We start from the raw sequence: 19,919 nt of genomic DNA on the forward strand, positions 1-19,919 counted from the left end.
TCACCGATCAATACAACTAACCTATGACACCAAATAAACTTATATTACTATTACTATTCCAGAGTTTATTCTCTCATTCAAAATTGTCAACTTTCGATGGCATATGAAGTATTGTAGGGTCTCATCGGTTCATTGTTCGTCATTACCACCACCTTGGTGTTTGTCCTCTCTTTTTATTGATTTGAATGAGAATTGTATTTACGAACATTTTAAAATTTATCCTTTGAAGTATGGAAGTAGGCTTATGTATAATACAATTGTTTTGTTTAAAGTTTATACTATTTTACTTATCCAATCCATTTATTTTTTAAATGAAGTAAATGAAATAACATACTGTAGTTGCGTAGAATCGTTATCGTTATTTACCAGTTTTCCAAATTTGTGCGTGAAGCGCGTAACCCGGCGTTCAGTGGCCTCTCACATATAAAAATCCTCATCACTTTACCACCTCAAGGATGACAAATCAAATTGAAATAGTAACGAGTAATCACCTTCGGTACCCTAAGCAATGAGTCGATATCGACTTAATTCGACAATCTAATTTATATTTAAAGGACACAAGACAAACTGATTTTTCTAATGTGTTCTAATCGTTTATTACAAAATATTTCATTTTAATGTGCTCGATTGACACGTGCACACTCAAGAAGAATTACCAAGGTGTCTGTAACAACATGGGTGGAAATAAAATCATACTAAATCAATATTTTTTCATATATTAATACATATACAATCATAAACTACTGTTATTTTACATACAACATCAAAGTGAAACACAAAACACTGATTGGATGGTAACAAAGGAATGAAAAACTGATACTATTGTCAGAACCAGGGGCTGATCCGGTATCGCACAACACTTTCAATACCACTGCCTTTTCTCTCCCGTCTTGCTCCCTTCTTTTCTTTTTTTTTTTTTTTTTAAATTTTTTGAGAAGGGGATCTATTAAACATCCCTCATCCACCCATCCCCCCTCTCCCGTCTTGCTCTCTTCTTTTCTTTTTTTAATTTTTTGAGAAGGGGATCTATTAAACATCCCTCATCCACCCACCCCCCCCCCCTGCAGCACCACTGGAACTGCCCCTGAAACTGAGATATTTAGAAAGCCACCCATTGCTGCAGTATTCGTAAACAAGCACCATTTATCCATCTCAGTCAAAGTTCTCAAGTGACGAATCCCCCAGCCTTTATCCTTGAAAAAAAAAACAAAAAAAATGAAAATCCGCAATAAAGCCAAAAAAATGAAAACCCCCAATAAAGCCTACTTTTGCGAACTCATCGTCTATTTCATCACTCAAACTATTAATGGCACAAACCCACGAAAAGGTGGTTGGTCTATGACAAAGTAACGTACATATATTATTAGCTTATGTGCCTACAGATATATTGTAAAACGTATTACTCTTTGGTTAGATTCACAGTTAATTGTGTAGTACATTCAAAACACTATTCTAAAGCTCTCTCACTTATGTGACAAACACATGTGATTTGACGTTATATGGGTGAGATGTGACATCATCATACCCAATTATGGGCATATCACACAAGTTTGTCATATTAAATTTGATAGTGTGGACATATTTTAATGCTCTTTCCACATCATTTAAGCGCTATGCGACAAATACCTGCGATTTGACCGTACAGTATATGGTCGAGATATGACATCATGATACCAAATATGGGCACCTCACAAATTTGTAGTATTAAAATTGATAGTGTCCACATAGCTTAATGCTCTGTCATCATTTATCAAATTCTTTGACAAATACCTTTGATTTGACTTTTAATGGGTGAGATACATCATCATCATACCAAATATGGGCACATCACACAAATCTGTCATATAGAACTGGAGAAAGCTAAATATATAAACTATCACACTTTACGGGTACATAATACATAGAGGGCCTCCCAAGGGAATGCTGTGTAATTATATCAGCAAAAACGGGGATGGTGGTCACATGGGTGAATATACGTCTATTTCCATATAGATCTACTGCTATAGGGCTTGATTATTTCAATTGCATAGTTCACAATTTTATAGCGGCCACTAAATATACACTGCAGTCAATTCATTGCATAGTTTACAGTTTTAAGAGAATCTGGCTAATACACAAATGTCTTGGATCTATTGCAGTTTTTACGATGCCAGATAGACTAAGATGAGCTAATCTTTACTAAGATCCTATTGTCAAATATGTTTAAGAAAATAATTAATAAACAAATATAATATATTTTAAATATATAAGAATATCGATAATAATAATAATAATAATAATACACTATAAATATTGCATGTGCCACATGTATGCTGCCTTCAGGAGTGTAGTTAGATACATAATGGAAATGATACCAAGTTATTTTTTATCTGATACAGCAGTTCAAAATTGACCATGTTCTACCATGGAGTTCTTATACTACCATAGTTTTAACTTTGAAATTTTCAAATTGTATAATTTACAAAAGAATTTTGTTTTAACTGACAACATGCACCCTAGAGTTTTAACAACCGTATCACCAAAAATTGTAGGTATTGATAAGTTTAAAGAATTACAATTTGTAAGTCCAATATAGCTTTTTGATTGCTCAAAAAAATTATAGGTTGTGAAACTCAGAAAGGAGTATACATTTCTCACTGCTTCTCTGATATTATGTTCTATAATACAGAAAAACAAAAACATATCTCTTTGAGAATACTCTGCATATTTTTTGTGTATACTTATTTAGAATTTACAAAAATCTGGTTGCTAGCCAAAGTTTTGTTCAGTTGGTGGATACTGCCAACATATAAATATAGATATTGCATCAAAGTTAAGAATGTTAAGTACACAGTCTCATTCATAATAATAGATAGTTAATTACAGTATTCATCCTTCTTTACCAAGCCACATTAATATCAATATATTTCTACTAAAGATATGCAACAATAAACCATTTTAAGTCCAAGGCACCTGCCCCGAAGAATCCTTTCTGCTCTCTGGGAGTGTTTTACGATGTAACGTTGTCAGCTGATTGTCGGGTTGAGCCGGTCACCATTATAAATGATCCATTGCGAGGGTCTACATGTTGCATGTCAGAGGAATCATGTTGACCGACGGCCATTGGTGCAGTGTGCACATTAAACTTTTAGCATAAACAAAACTAAAAATGATATTTAATTTAGAAAGACATGGAAGATTTTGAGATGAGTGCATTAAACATCTACAATTTCAGTTGTTTCTATTACTATCATACATACATACCATATTTATGAGAATAATGGCTTCGCTTTTAATAACGCACGTGTGTGCCCCCCCCCCCACACACACACAAATAAACTACCCTTCAGAGCATCATTTGGAATAAAAGCCTCTTTTGAACAAATTCCCTGGAGCATTAATTTTTTCATCAAATAAACGACCACCTAAATGATTGTTAATATAACTAATGGAAGCAACATCATTCTCAACACATTCTTTCAATATTGTACTCCAGCAGAATTACAATTTCTCAAACCTGGTTGGGTAATTATGTGATTAGTCCCACTTTTACAGTGAAATTAAGGGGCATCTATTTTTCATACATACATATACATTTTGCACACAAAAAAATAAATGCCTCCCTCGAATAAGTTCCCCTCAAAAACCCTTTTCAACAATAAATGCCCTGGGCGTTTACAGTATTCAAATAAATATGGCAAGTTAAATAGCAAGTCTCCGAGAAGTTGTACGGATCTCTCAGAAATCAGCACGGTCTGCCACATTCCAGCGAGCAAGCAAAAATTTCCCAGAAAACTAACTCAATTCCTACAAATTCAGAATGTTTAAAAGTTTACTGTATAATTAGCCTAATACCACTGGCCATATTAATTAATTAAAATACTGTAAGAAATAACATTTCTGTTTTTATGTTGAATTTCATTGCAATTTGTGCGATTATCATATACTGTATTTTTAAAATTCAAATATCAATTTTAAGTGCTATGTTATATAAATAATTATTACATCTCTTACTACCCATCTATCTCCCACACATCACTCTGAATTTAATAACTAAATACTTCATTGCTTATTTCAGTAAATTGAAAAAAAAAAAAAAAAATCGGACTTGGGTCTCAACTACGTTGACCTATTCTGCGTTTTAATTCCATCCAAAGCATATTGCGCTCCTTCTGCACTCCCTTTAACAGTCCTCGGTTTTCCAACGCTCTTCGTGAAAGGTACGGAAGGACTTCTTCCACTGGTCCGTATGGTACATATTTGTACACAGAATATCCTGCCTGACCTAGTTATAGAAAGTGTACAAATATAAGTCATCCACACATAAAACGCAGGTATAGATGTAGTATTTAAAAAATAAATCGCAAAAAAATCTCTTGTATTCTTCAAATAGAGTAGGTCTATCACTCTCTTAAGCCAGTCACTTACTGCGTCGTACGACGAATCCACATTTGCTTCTGGCGAGCGATAGACAACGCAACGCCGTCTACTGATTGTCAGTGGCAATCTGAATGGATCCTCATTAAAAAGACGATCCGTTGGAGCCGCGTCTTCGCGTGCGTTCTTTGTTGCGTTGCCGTCGCCGTCGAACACAGTGAGTAACCGGCTTTTCAGTGAAAATTTTCCGCAGATTCAGACCTACAATTTAAATCTATCTACAACACTAATCATAATCATCACATAAAAAAATATACATTAACGTACAAGCTTTTGAACCATGGTCCAATTAAAATGCAGATTGTAATTAATTCATAATTACATTAGCCAATCATGTATCTATATATATGAGAGTCTAAAAAATATTCCCAAATAAGGTCATTATATAGTTTTAAGTGTGTATGATAATGTTGCAATCACTGCATAAATAAACAATTAAACATCTTATTAAAAAATACAAATTTAATGGGTACCACGTGTCAGTAATAAATATATAAATATGTAATAAAATCACAATCAGCAATAAAGTGTAGCAGTCCCATGACAATGTCAGTAAATCATACAGGAACATTCTTGCACATTAAAAATGTAAACATGTTGATCTGTCCATTCTGTGGTTGGTTCTAGTGTAAGATATAGCCTCAATTACATCTAGACATGTCTGTTGATCAATAAAATGATGATGACTTGGAAGAGGAGGAGGAGAACTCAACTTACCTAAGGGGAATGACACTTGATCACACATGCCTAGCAGCTGGCCAAAATAAACAAGCTTGTCATTGGCACCTATTCCCAACTCATTCATTCTATAACGAAATAACATTGAAAACATCAAATATAAGATACATCTCATTTTCAATATTTTTATTAGGCACATAAGAATTTTCATGAGTTTGCAATGATTTCATGACGATAAAATCATTCTGACTCAATGACAAGTCTTAACCAAAAAACACCAGTGCAAATAACCCAGTTACTTTTCCTGACCGGAAGACTTACCCAGCCACATGGTAAGTTTCACAGAGTCCTGTTTGTCCAGTAAAACTTACTGAGCCAGTTTCACAAAGCCAAAATGTCCAGTATGAACAGCGTGACTCGGTGAAACTTCTCGATTAAACTTCACCCGACACGCAAGAATTGTACTCAAAACCCTCCTGGTGCTCTTTTTTTAACCCCAAATTGTGAATAATGATTGGGTCTCCCTATGCATCCAATTGCGCTTTCATCGACAGTTTTATATAATTACTTTAAATGATTATAATGGAACACAATAGTAACAGTAGACTGAACTCACAATTCTACCGCCCTCCTAACTGTATCTTCATTATGGGTTGCAACCATCACATTGATGTTGCCTTGTGATTTAATCATTTTCAAGATATAATCCAGACATTGGAAGTACATCGTGTTGGTACTCTCATAATTTGGATTGATTGGATCCTCGTAGCCTATTTCTCTGGCTCGTTCACGTTCTTGATCCATGTATGCGCCACGGACAAGTTTAGCACCAAAGTGAAAACCCTCCCTCTCTGCTAATGCTAGGTCAACTGCTAAGTTGTTGAAGGTTTCCTAAAAGTGAAAAAAAAAAAAAAAATGCATATTTTATTTATTTGAACTGTATTTCCTGGAAGTCAACTCAATCCCTATTTCAGACAAATATAAGTTAAAAAAAAAAAAATAATAATTTAGTGAACAACAGCAAATAAAAAAAAAGATAATACAACATAAACAAAAAAGAAATTACATAATAAACAGTGGTACAACCATACAAACAATAAATATAACTAAAACATTGTTGAACCATGCAACTACTACTGATAATTTAGGATCCCCCTAACACAGAATCCACACATCTGATATTTTAGCATAACTACATGTTTATGTATGCCATCTTTATTTTCTTTTTTGAAAGTCATTTTACTTGCCATAAAAGCACTACATAAGAGTTTAAATGGGAATTGGCTCTGAAGCTAAAACAACATTACAACGGTTTTTCCAAGCTTAGCAGTGCAAAGCAGTAAAAGTGACATCATTCTCTGAATGGCATATGCACCCCTCTCCCCACCTCCCAGCCCACACCCAAGTGATAATGATGAAAGTATGATACTTGATGCATAATCAATCATTTATACCTTAAGATAACATTGGTAGGTGTTAAATATAACTGGTCTTTTCTTGTTAAAATTTCTCATCAATTCCATTGTAAGTCGGCTGATGGCTGGCTGGAAGTAAGACTGTTCAGCGTCAATCATCAAACGTACATTCTTTTCATCTGCTCTCTGAAAAAGTGGTTGAAATCGTAAATAAGTAAAGATAAGGGAAGGAAAAAACGCAACATAAGAGGTGATATCTTACTTAAAAGAAATTATATTAAAGAATTAAAGATCCTGCTCATAATAACAAAATTGATAATAAAACTAATAATAACGACAAAATTTAAAATAGACACAAAGGAATACAGTAACATCTCCCAATTACGTAACCCTCCGTCCGAACAGGGTTCGTAAATGAGAAATATCGTAATTCAGAGAGTTCGTAAATGGGAGGTTCATAATTGGGAGATGTTACTGTACTAGGAGTTAATTACTTATAATTATACTTACTTTAGCTAGCATGTTGATTCGCCGCAGCATAGATTTCATCTGTGTTTCTTCATCAGTTGATAATGAAATCAATAATGGTTCTAATTTCCCAGTCTGAGATCAAAGAGACAAAGTAATAAAAAAAAAGAATAGATTTTAATGACTAAAATAAAGGTACAGATCTTGGAGAATGAAATTGTCTTAGTACATTTCGCACTCAAATTCTAAACCACCAAAATTTGGGGTAGTCTTGGGGTTGGTCTCCAATTAAAGGGCTAGCTTTGTGTTAAACGGTTGAAGATTGTTATTTGGGTGTTTGGAAAAGTGGTTTTCGAATTTGAGGGTCTCGGAATTAGAGGGTGCACTGTACACATAAAATATGGCCTCTTGTTTATTTTAAATTATTAAGTTGATGTCTCTATGTCACTAGCAGGACATAACAAAGAGTTCATCCTAGGAGGAGGTTATTTGGTTGATGTCACTAAGGAAAAGTCACAAAGAGGAAGTCAGTGAGGTGGACATCATTAAGAGGTTCCACAAAATCAACTGGTGGATGTCACTAAGAGGATGTCACCATCCTCCCACAATCTATTTCGGCCGAAGTTCCACTATATCTTCTCCTGCTTTTATCTTTGCTAGTACTTACCTGAAAATTTGGAATTTTGAATATTTTATGAAGTCTATGGTTTGGTTGTAACAATGCCTCCCATTCCAACAGATCTACCTTGCTGTCAATTAAGAATTAAAAAAAACAAACAAATTCTGTAAAATATATATTGTATACATTAAAGTACCCACAAAATTCTAACAAAAATTTGGTGCTTAATTTATTTGTGACATTATTTATTGAAATACAAAAGAAATAACAATAGAAATTATTTATTACAAAATACAATATTATACATAAATAAAAATGCTTATACACCTATAAGTTTAATCTAAAAAGCATACAATTGTACATAAAGGAAATTAAATGACACTGTAGATGACAATGTCTGAAGGACTATATTAAATCATCTTTTACGTTTCATGTACACATTAGTATGTTGAAGGTCGAGGCATACAATACATAGAAACATTTCTATGTTATTTTTACAGAAACATTTCTAAGTTATTACACAAGGAAACATGAAGGCTGATTGATTTTTGCATAATTAAATTAATAAACAAAATTTTAAGTAGTCTAAACCATTTATTTATTTATTTATTTCACCAATATCTTTACTTTTTACTTTGAATTTTTGTTTAACCAAATTCTTCATTGTTTCAAATGAAACTTTTAAGTTGTATATGAAATGCTGCAATATATACTATTTTATCTTTGAATAAAAAAAAAACCCAGAAAAAAAACAAATTATTGGATTCAGATGAAATGCATTCCAAAATATTCTTATCATAAATTAATCAATATTAGTATTAATTAATATAATTATTAATTAAACAAGAATTGTCATCTTACCCATCCATGTCATAATCCATCCAGGTGAACCAGTCACCTGAATTATCGCGGGTGATAATTCCCATTGCTTCCAGCTGTGCCTCAAACTGTTCTTTGGTTAACTTACGATCTTTCAGATTTCCCAGTGTTCCAGCAAATTGCACAAATAGTTGTCGAGTTTTAGTAAGCACCTCGGATAAATTCAACTACCGGTATATATAAGTAACAATGTATTATATAATATAAAGTATAAATATATTACAGGAAATATGAAACAGTTCAGCGGTCAAATAATTCATTAAATAGTTAGGAGTAAATCCTTTAAGGCATTTACTATGAAAGTATAGCAATACAAAGGGCAAATATATAAATAAAACACTACAGATTAAAAACCGGTATCAGTTGCATGATGCCTATGAGGAAAACCGGTATCAGTGGCATGATGCCTATGAGGTGGGGGAAGAGGTGGAGCCACAGGCCCCCTGTTGAAAGGCAGGCCTCACAGGGCTCCTACTATTTACTTAACATTCTACACAGAGCCTCAACACAATAAGATTGACATTTCCTATAATGCAGTATTTCATCCCTGAATATTCATTAATGTTTGAAGGTAGGAAGGGGATTCACTCAATTATCATCCCCTCTGTCATTTTCTTGACACATACATAGGGGGGCCCCCCCACACAACACTTCCTCACCTCTGAGTCCAGTGACTTGTTGCGCAATTGGAGTCCATCTTAAAGAAACAATACAGTACTAATATTACAGTATATGATATGACTGACTTACCAAAAGTTGAGGGCGTCCTAAGGCAGTTAGTTTTACTGCTGCGAAGCCATTTTCAGATGATGCACCTGAAATATTAAATAAATTTGACAAATATTACAATTTACATCTATTTGAGAATCTTCACATGACGATTTGTAATTTATCTCTAAAAAAAAACAATCAAATATATATTCATGAATGTTCAATCTGTAATATATATTTTTCTGGTTAATCTTGTTTTGAAAATAAATATTTGTAGCCAAAATACTAAATTGCTGAGTTGTATTCAATTGTACTACATATAGTACCTTAAAAAAATTAGTTTGTTATAATGTACATATTTTTATTTGTATAAATTTTATATTTATACAACAATTAATATAAATGAATAAGGATAAATATTAACTTCAAAGTGAGACTCGCTTCAAATACAAATTGGGTGAAGTAGAATGAAATTATGTTCTAAATATGGAATATCACTCTGCTTTGCAGTTGTTACATTAATTTAGTGCGATGTGTGCTTATTGAGAATTCAATTCTATACAGTACAAGTCTAAATAAACTGCTCCTACAGTAGTGGAATGTTCAAGCGTTTAAGGAAGGAGTGCTGCAACCTACAGCCATAGTATCAGCACTGGTTCAAATTGCACATTCGCTTATGGTTCTGGTGGTGGAACAATTCTTCTCGAATAAAACATAGGCCCAGTGTACACAATTTTGCTAATGTGCACTTTAAAAAACCCAATACATCTTTTGAGACGAGTAGGGGGTTATCTGGGTGTAGTGGTCCATACAACCCCTGTTGTGGACAGACGAGAGTAGCTGGTACCGGTTTACTGGGTAGCTCAGTCATGAAGAGACCCTTTAAAAGGGAGAAGCAAGTTAGTATACTAGCAAGACTAGCAAATCCACACCTCAAGAACTTTGAGACTTCGGTATAAAGCGCTATATAAATATAACTAATTTCATTACATTGGTTGAAAGGCACAAACTGTCTCACACAAACTCATGAGAAGTAGCATACTCAATAAATATATCATAATAAAAACTAACATTAAACAATTTAATGAATAATGAGTAAATTATACAGTGGCAGTAAGATTTGAGATCAATCAATCAATCCATCCATCACTTTTTAGCACAAAAAATATGGTATTTAAATTTTTTCTTCCAATCATACAGGTATGTTACTTGTGAATATAGTAACTATAGTTTTGCATAATAACCTTATTATCGATACATAATTTTCTGTTAATATACATTTCCTCTTAATTTATACAACATGACTATATAAATAATTTTGGTTTAGTATTCATTGAATTTTAAACTACTAGAAAATATGGTACCATACATTAAAACCATACGGTAATACAGAATTGCACTTTGTACTTCTTGGGGTTAGAAGCGTTTTATATCAACATGAAAATCTTAGGGAAAAGGAATTGATTCTGACCTTTAGAAACTGGTGCATTTCAATGCACCCCCAGATTAGTAATCTCATCAATCATTATGCCTAAATACTTATTTCATTATACATCGCAACGGACCTTAACTAAAGCGTTTCGATGTACAGTAGCCCCCAGATTACAATCTCATCAATCGTCATGCCTAAATACTTATTTCATTATATGTCAAGATGGAACCTAACTAAAGCATGATCATCAATTACAGAGTTCCTCAAGTCAGATGTGATCGCCTTCATTTTCTTTTCATTAAGTTCAAAGTATTGTCAAAGCTGGGAAGTAATTAATCGTGGATGGCATATAATTATCTAATACTAAAACGATCAACCGAAAATTAATTGAAAGTAAAGTAACCAAAAAAAATTTAAAAAAAGGACAGCAACTCCTAAATTCCTATGTCTACAACTGAGTTGAATTTATGTTATGTCAACTAATATCAATATGCTATAAACTTACAGAATTCCTTTATAAAAAATATGTTTAGTGTTAAGAAGAAACATCTTATATTAAAATATTTCTTATTTTTGTTATCTATCAACTATAGTATTCTGTCCCAGTGAAATAAGTTGTATATTCAATAATACCAGCTAACCAATCAATAAAAAATAATAAAATTTAATGTCAACAAAAAACTATGCTAGATAATACTTTTAAAATAATAATAAAGCTAACAATAATAATATAGTAATAAAAAATATTAATAACAAAAAGTAGCAACAATAATAAGAATAATAACAATAAAAAAAAAACAATAATAAATATAGGAATGACACCACAACAACAACAATAATAATAATAATAGTATCTTACCAGCAGATTCAACACATTGCAACAATGTAGCTAGGTTTTGATCACATTTATGTTCATCCGGATAAAAGTAATTCCTGTCATTTATTACCGGTACATCCTTAAGTCTGTCAACAAACTGGGGATAGGCTTTGAATTTCTTGTGGCGGGTGCAATAGAACTGGCTAATACTGAAATGCTCTACGGGAATTGCATTGAAAAGTAAAGGAACTAAAACAAATGAAATGAGACCCACCATTTAAACCCCTATCTGACCTGAGTTTAGGTCATGTACTGTATTGTAGGCCTAACATGTAATTGCAGGCACATACCGTAAAAACACTCTTAACTCTTAAATCCAAAAATATGTTATTCATTCATCATCAATTATTATTTTTTAAATTTTATTTCCATACCAACTAACAGAGATAAAAACCTCCAATTAGAAGTTATTAAATTTAAATAAATTAAATTAAATAAACATCCCAATAATAATAATAAACAAAAGTCAATATCAGTAATACAGAACTTATTATAGGTATAACACAAATGCTTAAATAGACCTCTAAGAGTAACAACATGTCCGAAGGTATTAGTAGAATAAACATTTAAAATACTAATAAGTTAGACTTATAAAGCGCTTCATACCAACAACGCCTCTAAGCGTTCACATTATTACCCCCATAGCATGAGATTAAGCACATATGGAACACATACTTAGCTCCTGAGGAGAAGTCCATAATATTGCAGCTAGACTGTAATCAGCGCATTCTATGTTTTAGCCTGCCAGATACCCACTTATATGGAGATACAACCGTAGGTGAAGTGTCTTGAGCCTCCGACCTCGAGCAGAACCAAACTGCGGTGCCAAACGGCTTTTAAATAGTTTTTGTTATCCTATTTTGTTCAGATTTAAGTTACTAATAAAATCTATTGTCTTTCTTGTTTTAGGCAACTTTGGCAGATAAACCTTTGCTTAAAATTTGTTGTCTGTGTCTGGAGATTTTTTATGACTTATATTCTTTAACCTGCACTGCCTGCAGTAAGGCCTAGGTATGTCAAATAACATCAATAAAAGCAATTAGAAAATCAATAATAATAATAATAATAATTAAATAACAATTTGATAATATATTTGAAATTGGTTATGTAATGTATATTATAATGTTTGATTAATTATGAGCATTAATTTAAAAAAAATAATAATGAGAATAATATATAAAAATTTTATTTTAAATGGATAATGATGATGAAGTAGATGAAGTAAAAAAAAAAATGTTGTGTTGCCCAAGCCAAATACTTCAAAAAAATTTGCAAGTGATTTGGGTGGGAATCGAACCCATGACCTCCAGATAACTAGCCTGGTGTCATAACCACTAGATAACTTATTTAATCAAAGCTTCAAAAGTGCTTTTTTGTACTCCTTTTTAGGGAGAAATACATTTTTACAAAAAAAAAAAAAAATTACTGTTAAGATTTTGGTCTGTTTTACTTTTGTTTGGGCAACACAAACCTTTTTTATGACTGAATAATAAAAACAATATTTTACCAGCAGCGTCTACACATTGCAACAATGTAGCCAGGTTTTGATCACATTTATGTTCATCTTGATAAAAGTAAGTCCTGGCACTGGAAACATCCTTACGTCTGTCGGCAAACTGGCGATAAGCTTTGAATTTCTTGTGGCGGGTGTCTGCGTATAAAAAAATTTAACATTTACAGTGCGAGTCTGTGGTAATACTTTAGCACAAAAATTGTTGAATCTGCAATTCTTTTCTGGCTCTTTATACCATTTTGGTGTCTTTATTATTTCTTTATTCAATTTCTGGTAAGCTCTTTCAATACAATTGACATACTGGCCTCACAAGAGGTTTTAATTTCATGTTTTTCTTCCTAAGTATTATAAATTATTATTATATAATATATCATAAATTTTAAATTGCTGTTTCACTGGGAATGGATTAACTAGTCTGTGAGCTACAGTGATTTTAATTGCTTTTGTTAATCCTTGCCTCCTCAGATTTACAGTTCTATTCTGTATTGTGAATTTTGTTTTTTTTTTTAGTTTTATTTACAAATTGTATTGTGATTTTTTATAATAGGCTAAATAAAGAATGAATGCATGAATGAATGAATGAATGAGGTCCAGATTTAGTAAATATAAGTACAAGAAAAATGAAAGAAATAATAAAAAGAGAAATAATAAAAAACCCCACAAATTACAATCAATCAATAATCAAAAAAAAAAAAAAAATTAAAAATATCAATCAATAATAAAATCAATAATAGCATTTATGAACATCTAGTGGATAAATACTTTTCTGCTGTAATTATTAAGTATTTGATGATTGGCTTCTAGTGTAATTTGGGTGGAGTGTGTCCATGAATTGGCATTGATTGGTCAATGTTGCAGACCTCTGTTGACATTTAAATATAATTTTCATATCATTTTCCCATAGTCATGAACACTTTACATTTTAGGCTTCTAATTTTCCCTCTTATCAGGAAAACAACATAAGCCAGGTAATCTTATCATTATAGGAAGAGCAAATCACAACTGATACAAGTTAGTGTCAAAAGTCACTGAACAATACTGTACTTCTCATCTCGCATATCTTTTTCATGCCACGTTGTACAGTACACCATGCTTTCTTCATACTTGATAAAAATTATCAGTAAACTGCTTCTGTTTACTTTGAACTTTATATTTTCCATGAAATGTTTATCACTAATTATTTATTTAAAACCTATAGGTACATACCTGGTTCACTGACTTCTTCTTCAGAGACACAAGATCTGAAATTAGTTGACAGACAGAATCACATTAGTAATATGGCTAAAGAAATTGTCCCCTTAATAGGGTGTCCCCTGAATAGGGGTTGGCTGTAGTTTAAAAAATATACTTTCCCTTGTTTCATGGTTAAAAAATGTCCCATTAATAGGGGTGTCCCTAAGGAGGGGGTTCTACTATTTTAGTATTGCCCATGGAAGCATACCAGTAAATGATCAAAATAAGTGCCATCATGATCCTAAAAAAAACTCAAGGCAACTTCAATAAAGAAAGCTGATCAAAAACATTTTTAAACCAAATATGACACAGAGAGAAAGAAAAGAGAAAGACATCTTACCCCATCTCAGCCTCCACAGCCTCACTGTGAGGTATGTCCTCCTCAACTCCATAGTCTAGAATAGCACCAACACCAAACTTCTCAAGTTTACTTATCATAGGCTGGATAGAGGGCTGGTCAGCCCCTGCAACAAAGTGACCATAGAAGGTAGCTTGCATTACCTTGTCAAATAGTCGCTTTCCTAGCACTCGTCTAGACAACTTCAATATCTGTTTACAGTACAATACAACTTTTTTAGTTCAAAATTTGACATAGTGGGAAAATAAAATAACTTTTTTGATTCACATGAACAGAGGAGAGTATTCAATTAACTGCTGAGTAATTTGTTATGTTTAGGAGCCTATTCGGGCATGAAATGTTATATGTGCACCCTTTTCAATAATTCTCCAGTACTCACTTTTCCAAAACTGGTGTAAAAATTGGACAATTTCCTTACCGCATACATTATCTGAGAGAATTTTTGACTAGAAAAGTGAACTTTAGACTTAGAGGCAATAACAGCTAAATATTAGAATTGCATTTTTTTCCTAGGTGTGATGGGATGTACTGTAGCCCCTGGGACAATTAGGACAATTTTAAAGTCTTACTCCCAGCTGGGGATGTGGGGATATTCCAACAACCCTGTCATTTGTGAGTGTGGAACTGAGCCTCAGATCATGCAACACCTCATGCAGTGTTGTATGTTAGATGAACCATGCACCAATACAAACCTTGCAAAATACAACAAAAAGTATATATAGTACAGGGCTAAATTATCAAAATCAATTCTACTGTAAATAGCTGAAAAATATGTGGTCCAAACCTTTGGCAGCTCCTCAATCCATAGCTGGGAATTATGATCTTACCTGACAACTAGAGTCAAATTATATATTACCCCAAACATCTAATTTTACCCTGCCTTCCAACCCCACCCGTTAATTCATCAATCCTGGTGTTCTGAGAGGTTAACAGAATTGTTTTCTACAAAAAATGTTTGACCTAAAATGTATGTGATTGAAAAAAACAAAATTTCAACTAACTGCTTTATTTTGGAAACATTTCTGGAAAAAAATAATTGTATTTTGAACTGTTTGTCAACAGTGACTTCTGTTTGACAAAGGTCAAACAACAGCAGTTTTGTGGATTATGCGGATGATCTGAGTTACAGTAACTCTGCAGTGATGTGGAGTTAAATTTATATATCATCGGAGTTACTGATCCGTTATCCAGAGTTACTGAGACTTTGTGGCCCACAAAAGGGAATTAAAAACCCTATGTGTGCGGCCCACCAACCACCTTTGGCTAGAAAACACCTTGTTTTATACGGCCCGACATCAAAAATTTGTAAAAATATATTAAAAAACTGAGAATGATTTGGTATAAAAGCAGTGCATAAAGGCCCTCCGACCAATTTTTATGCCCATTCCTGGTTTACACGGCCAGTTAACACCAATATCATCAGATAAACGCCTTCATCATGATGATCTGCCATGTAAATGTGGCTTATGTTCATCCAATCAATTATTAATTGGCCTCCATTTTGTTTCTATTTTATGACTTTTAATAATTATGAAATCTTAACATTTCACATTCATTTTTTTTTTTTAAAGCAACTAGTGTTTCTTTATCTAATTATTCATTGTATGATTTTGCTTTACGAAAAACATGTTATTAATTACATGATTGTAATTTGAATATTATTTTGTGTGTGGAGAAACCTATGTACACTATATAAAGAAATAAAAGGATTTAATGTACTGTATCTCCCCTTCCCTCACTCCGTGCACAATTATGTTAGTTTTTTTTTATTATTACATTTATTATAATTACTATTAAACATTATTATACTAAATTGCTGTAATTGTTGTTATTGCAATTTTTTAACATGAATGATGTTTTTTGTCCTATCTGATGTGTTTTTGTACCAAACACTTAGTACGTTCCCAAATACTTCAAAAAAAAAATTGCAAGTGATTCGGGTGGGAATCGAACCAACAACCTCCAGAAACTAGCATGGCACTATAACTACTAGGTTACAATTTTTATTGTTATCAAACCCATTATTATTTTACCTCAGTTATATCAATTTAGATCATGTTTAGTTATTTATTCTGTTCATCCACTCCATTATTATTAATAATTATAATTATTATTTAATTATTTAATACTTAGTTTAAAAGTGTCACCTACTGTAGGCCAACTCAGACAGCGTCGTACGATGCAGCCCGCCGCGATTCATCATCGGGGACTGCAGTCTTGAGCCATTGTGAGAAATATTAAGCTTTTATTGTAAGCAAATTGTACATTTTGTCATTTTCATTTGCTTTTTTTTTTTTTGTCTCCACCAATGGGAAGTCCTACATACAGCAGTATTAACTCTAATAATAAAGCATCCGGTGCGTTAACGTACCTCTCAAGCGGGCTCTCTATTTCTAAATTGGCTAGCCTAGCCCAGGCCTAGGCCCTACAAACAACCAACAACAGGTTGAATTTCCATTCTAGGCCTAGGCTAGGCTAGGCGTGATTCGGTTTATTCTAGGCTAGGGGTTCAATGTTGAATAAGAACAACTAACCTCTTTGTTGTTATTAACAAGAAAATCAAACTGACATAATTTAAAAACAGATACAGCTCGCAAGATATCTACAAACGATTTGCTTCTGTAGGCCTCCAATGGGCTGTCGAATTTCAGGTTTACTTTATCAAAAGGTGTCGCCGACTTGGTGGACGCCGATACTTCTTCGGAGATATCGGCTGCCAGCTTCGTCACTGGGGCTGAAGATTTTGATCGGAAAAACAGCTGAGTTTGTTTCGTCCATCTTGCCGATTTTAACATTTTAACTATTTATACTGTAGACCTGAAGTAGGCCTATGCGTACTAACTGCTGGTATATTCTGGAAAAAAAGGTATCAGTTAAAAAGGCAGGTAAAGGTTAGGCGTCATTTGACGACAGCAGCTTGATCAACTGTTCTTCACTACAAAAATGCATGCACGTGAAAAACCGGCCCAAACCCGATCCGTCAACAAACGGACTGACTGAGATACTCTGTTGTGTAGCTACTACAAAATAAAATAGTAAACATAATCTGCAAACCATTGATCATATTTATTATGTAATTACCAGTCATATTAATTGAAATTGGTTGGGGGTTATATTTAAATGAGGACATGTACTGGTATAATCTCGGGTATAAATTAATATTATAATGGTTGCGGGCAATAACGCCAGGTGGTGGATATTTCAGATTAGAAACCGAGTGGAATGCTGGTGGTATCTTCCAATTGAATAGGCCTAAATTGTATTTTTTATCGTATTTTTTTTTACAACTCATTGTAAATATTAATTGAAAAAATAAAGAAACGATATCTAAACGTCAAATAAAAACAGAAGTGGAGTGGAGTTGAATAGTTCAGTGGTTAAGATGTTTGCCTTCTGATTCCAGGTTCAATTCCTGTCACAACAGGAATTTTTCTAACGATTAACAACAAAAAAATAAAAATAAAGTAATAATAATTCCACTCTCGAAAGCCTCATAAAGATGCTTAGTTTATAAAGAATCATTATCATCCTGTATGTGAGGGAAATACAACAAAAAATACGTTATTCTCGAAGACTGCTTTGAAGTTGTCGATGTCGGGTAGAGTTTTCTTTTCAATTGGCTACACAATTCTAGGTTTCAGAGCTTTGGTCGATTGGTAACCACGAGTTATCAAAATGATCGTACTGTAGTGGCACAGAAATTATAATCAATTTAGTATTACGTAATTATAGGCTCCTTCTTGGTAAGAACATTGTAAAAATATAGGCCCTACATGATTTCATATTGCAAATCACTAAAAAAAAAAAGACGCCTACAGATTGTTCAGATATAAGAGTCGGCCTTGGGCAAGACAGAGTACTGTTGACCGGATTGCATCCACCCACACAATAAACATGGGCTTTGGAGAACGTATATATATTTTAATCTCAGTTTCTTTATTTTGGTTTGCTCCATGAGATGCACGGTCACATTGCATTTCTTTCACCGTGTTTGGAATAATTGACACGCCCCTATGAGCTAGTACTGTGATTGGTCAAAGCGGGAGGTGTGTCGCGGGCATAAATCGGGCTGATTTACTGTATGCATAGCTTTCACACGATAAAGAATGATTACAACCCGGAACCATGGTTATAGATTTGCATATTGCGAATACACAGGATACAGGACATTGGCAGTCGGTTAATAAATGTGACTACCAGATGCCGATGATGCAATAATTGAGTGCCTAATTCACAGTAGGCCTAGTGTATTCTCAAATTATATATGTATTGGATACAGCAGCACACGTTCATTAATGGTGCATCCAAAAATGTTACCACTAAATTATTATAAAATAATAATAATTATTATTAAATTATTATTATTATTATTATTATTATTATTATTATTATTATTATTATTATTATTATATTACCACTTCGAAGGAGTTAACATTTGAACAACTCTACATAATATTTCAATTGAAAAAGGATTAAATGTGTTATCCATTTCTAGTGAGACACGATGCAGATCGAAACAATAAACTTTTTTTCCTTACTACTAACAACATATTGATTAGCAGGAAAATTTATGGGTCTACTCTATACGAATAAATACAGGAGTTGCATTTTTCATGCGTCTGTTAAATTCTATAAAAAATAATACTGTATACGGTAATCTTTTCAGTTGAAAGCTAATCAATAGCTTAATACTACTGTATTACCATGTGGAGAAATAAGTTTAGACCTTCCTCCATAATATTACTTAGGGTTTAAGGGACAACCACAACTTTATTCAAAATAGCAAAAAAAAAAAAAAAAAAAAAAAAAAAAAAAAAAAAAGTAAACGGTTTGAAATTCAAACTATATTAAATGGACAGCCGATAATCTGCTCGACAGTTGTTTGCAAAGATTCAAAATAAAACGAAAGGTCCTATGTGACGTGCCGGACAAAAATAATAATCTTGGTCAATATTGCCCGCGACTTGATGATCTCATTAACCATCCAGTGCAGCAATGACTTCCAAAAAAGGCATTTTTTTTAGCAAAGACACATACAGTCACGTTTCATAATATATAATTATTTTGACAGTAACTTAATGATTTCAATTGTCTCAATTTATTTTAACCTCCTTGCTCGGCATTAAACCTCACAGGAAAATAATTATAGGCATTCGACCGACTTCGATTTTTTTTGTTTATTGTCTATTTGTTTATATTGTGTTTAGGATGCTACGCAGTAAATTTCATTTGAATATCGTTAATTTCTCAGTTTGACATACAGGCTTGTTTTTAGTTTAATATCCCTCGGCTGTGTGTGTTCTTTAATCTTGTACTGAGC

The 19,919-nt window shown here is 33.0% G+C and overlaps 1 protein-coding gene across 3 annotated transcripts; it reads right to left on the bottom strand.

Moving 5' to 3' along the window:
• Positions 1-571: 571 nt before the first annotated feature.
• LOC117113017 (proline dehydrogenase 1, mitochondrial-like) lies at positions 572-18,564 on the bottom strand. 3 transcript variants are annotated; one of them, XM_033256229.1, is made up of 13 exons: positions 18,416-18,564; positions 17,134-17,453; positions 14,582-14,790; positions 14,215-14,249; positions 13,003-13,146; positions 9,226-9,290; positions 8,458-8,642; positions 7,645-7,726; positions 7,020-7,112; positions 6,549-6,695; positions 5,711-5,985; positions 5,134-5,222; positions 572-4,264 (listed from the first exon to the last, which is right to left on the bottom strand). In XM_033256229.1, the coding sequence occupies exons 2-13, from the start codon at positions 17,392-17,394 to the stop codon at positions 4,095-4,097; spliced, it is 1,755 nt and encodes a 584-aa protein (XP_033112120.1). In that variant the 5' UTR covers positions 17,395-17,453; positions 18,416-18,564; the 3' UTR covers positions 572-4,094. The 3 variants fall into 3 exon arrangements, with proteins under 3 accessions (XP_033112120.1, XP_033112121.1, XP_033112122.1); XM_033256230.1 differs by lacking the exon at positions 18,416-18,564 and adding an exon at positions 18,160-18,263; XM_033256231.1 differs by lacking the exon at positions 18,416-18,564 and adding an exon at positions 17,681-17,781.
• Positions 18,565-19,919: the final 1,355 nt, after the last annotated feature.

This window comes from Anneissia japonica, unplaced genomic scaffold (genome assembly GCF_011630105.1).
Source record: "Anneissia japonica isolate Jap-2015-1 unplaced genomic scaffold, ASM1163010v1 scaffold288039_len1115542_cov189, whole genome shotgun sequence".
In the NCBI taxonomy this organism is placed as follows: domain Eukaryota; kingdom Metazoa; phylum Echinodermata; class Crinoidea; order Comatulida; family Comatulidae; genus Anneissia; species Anneissia japonica.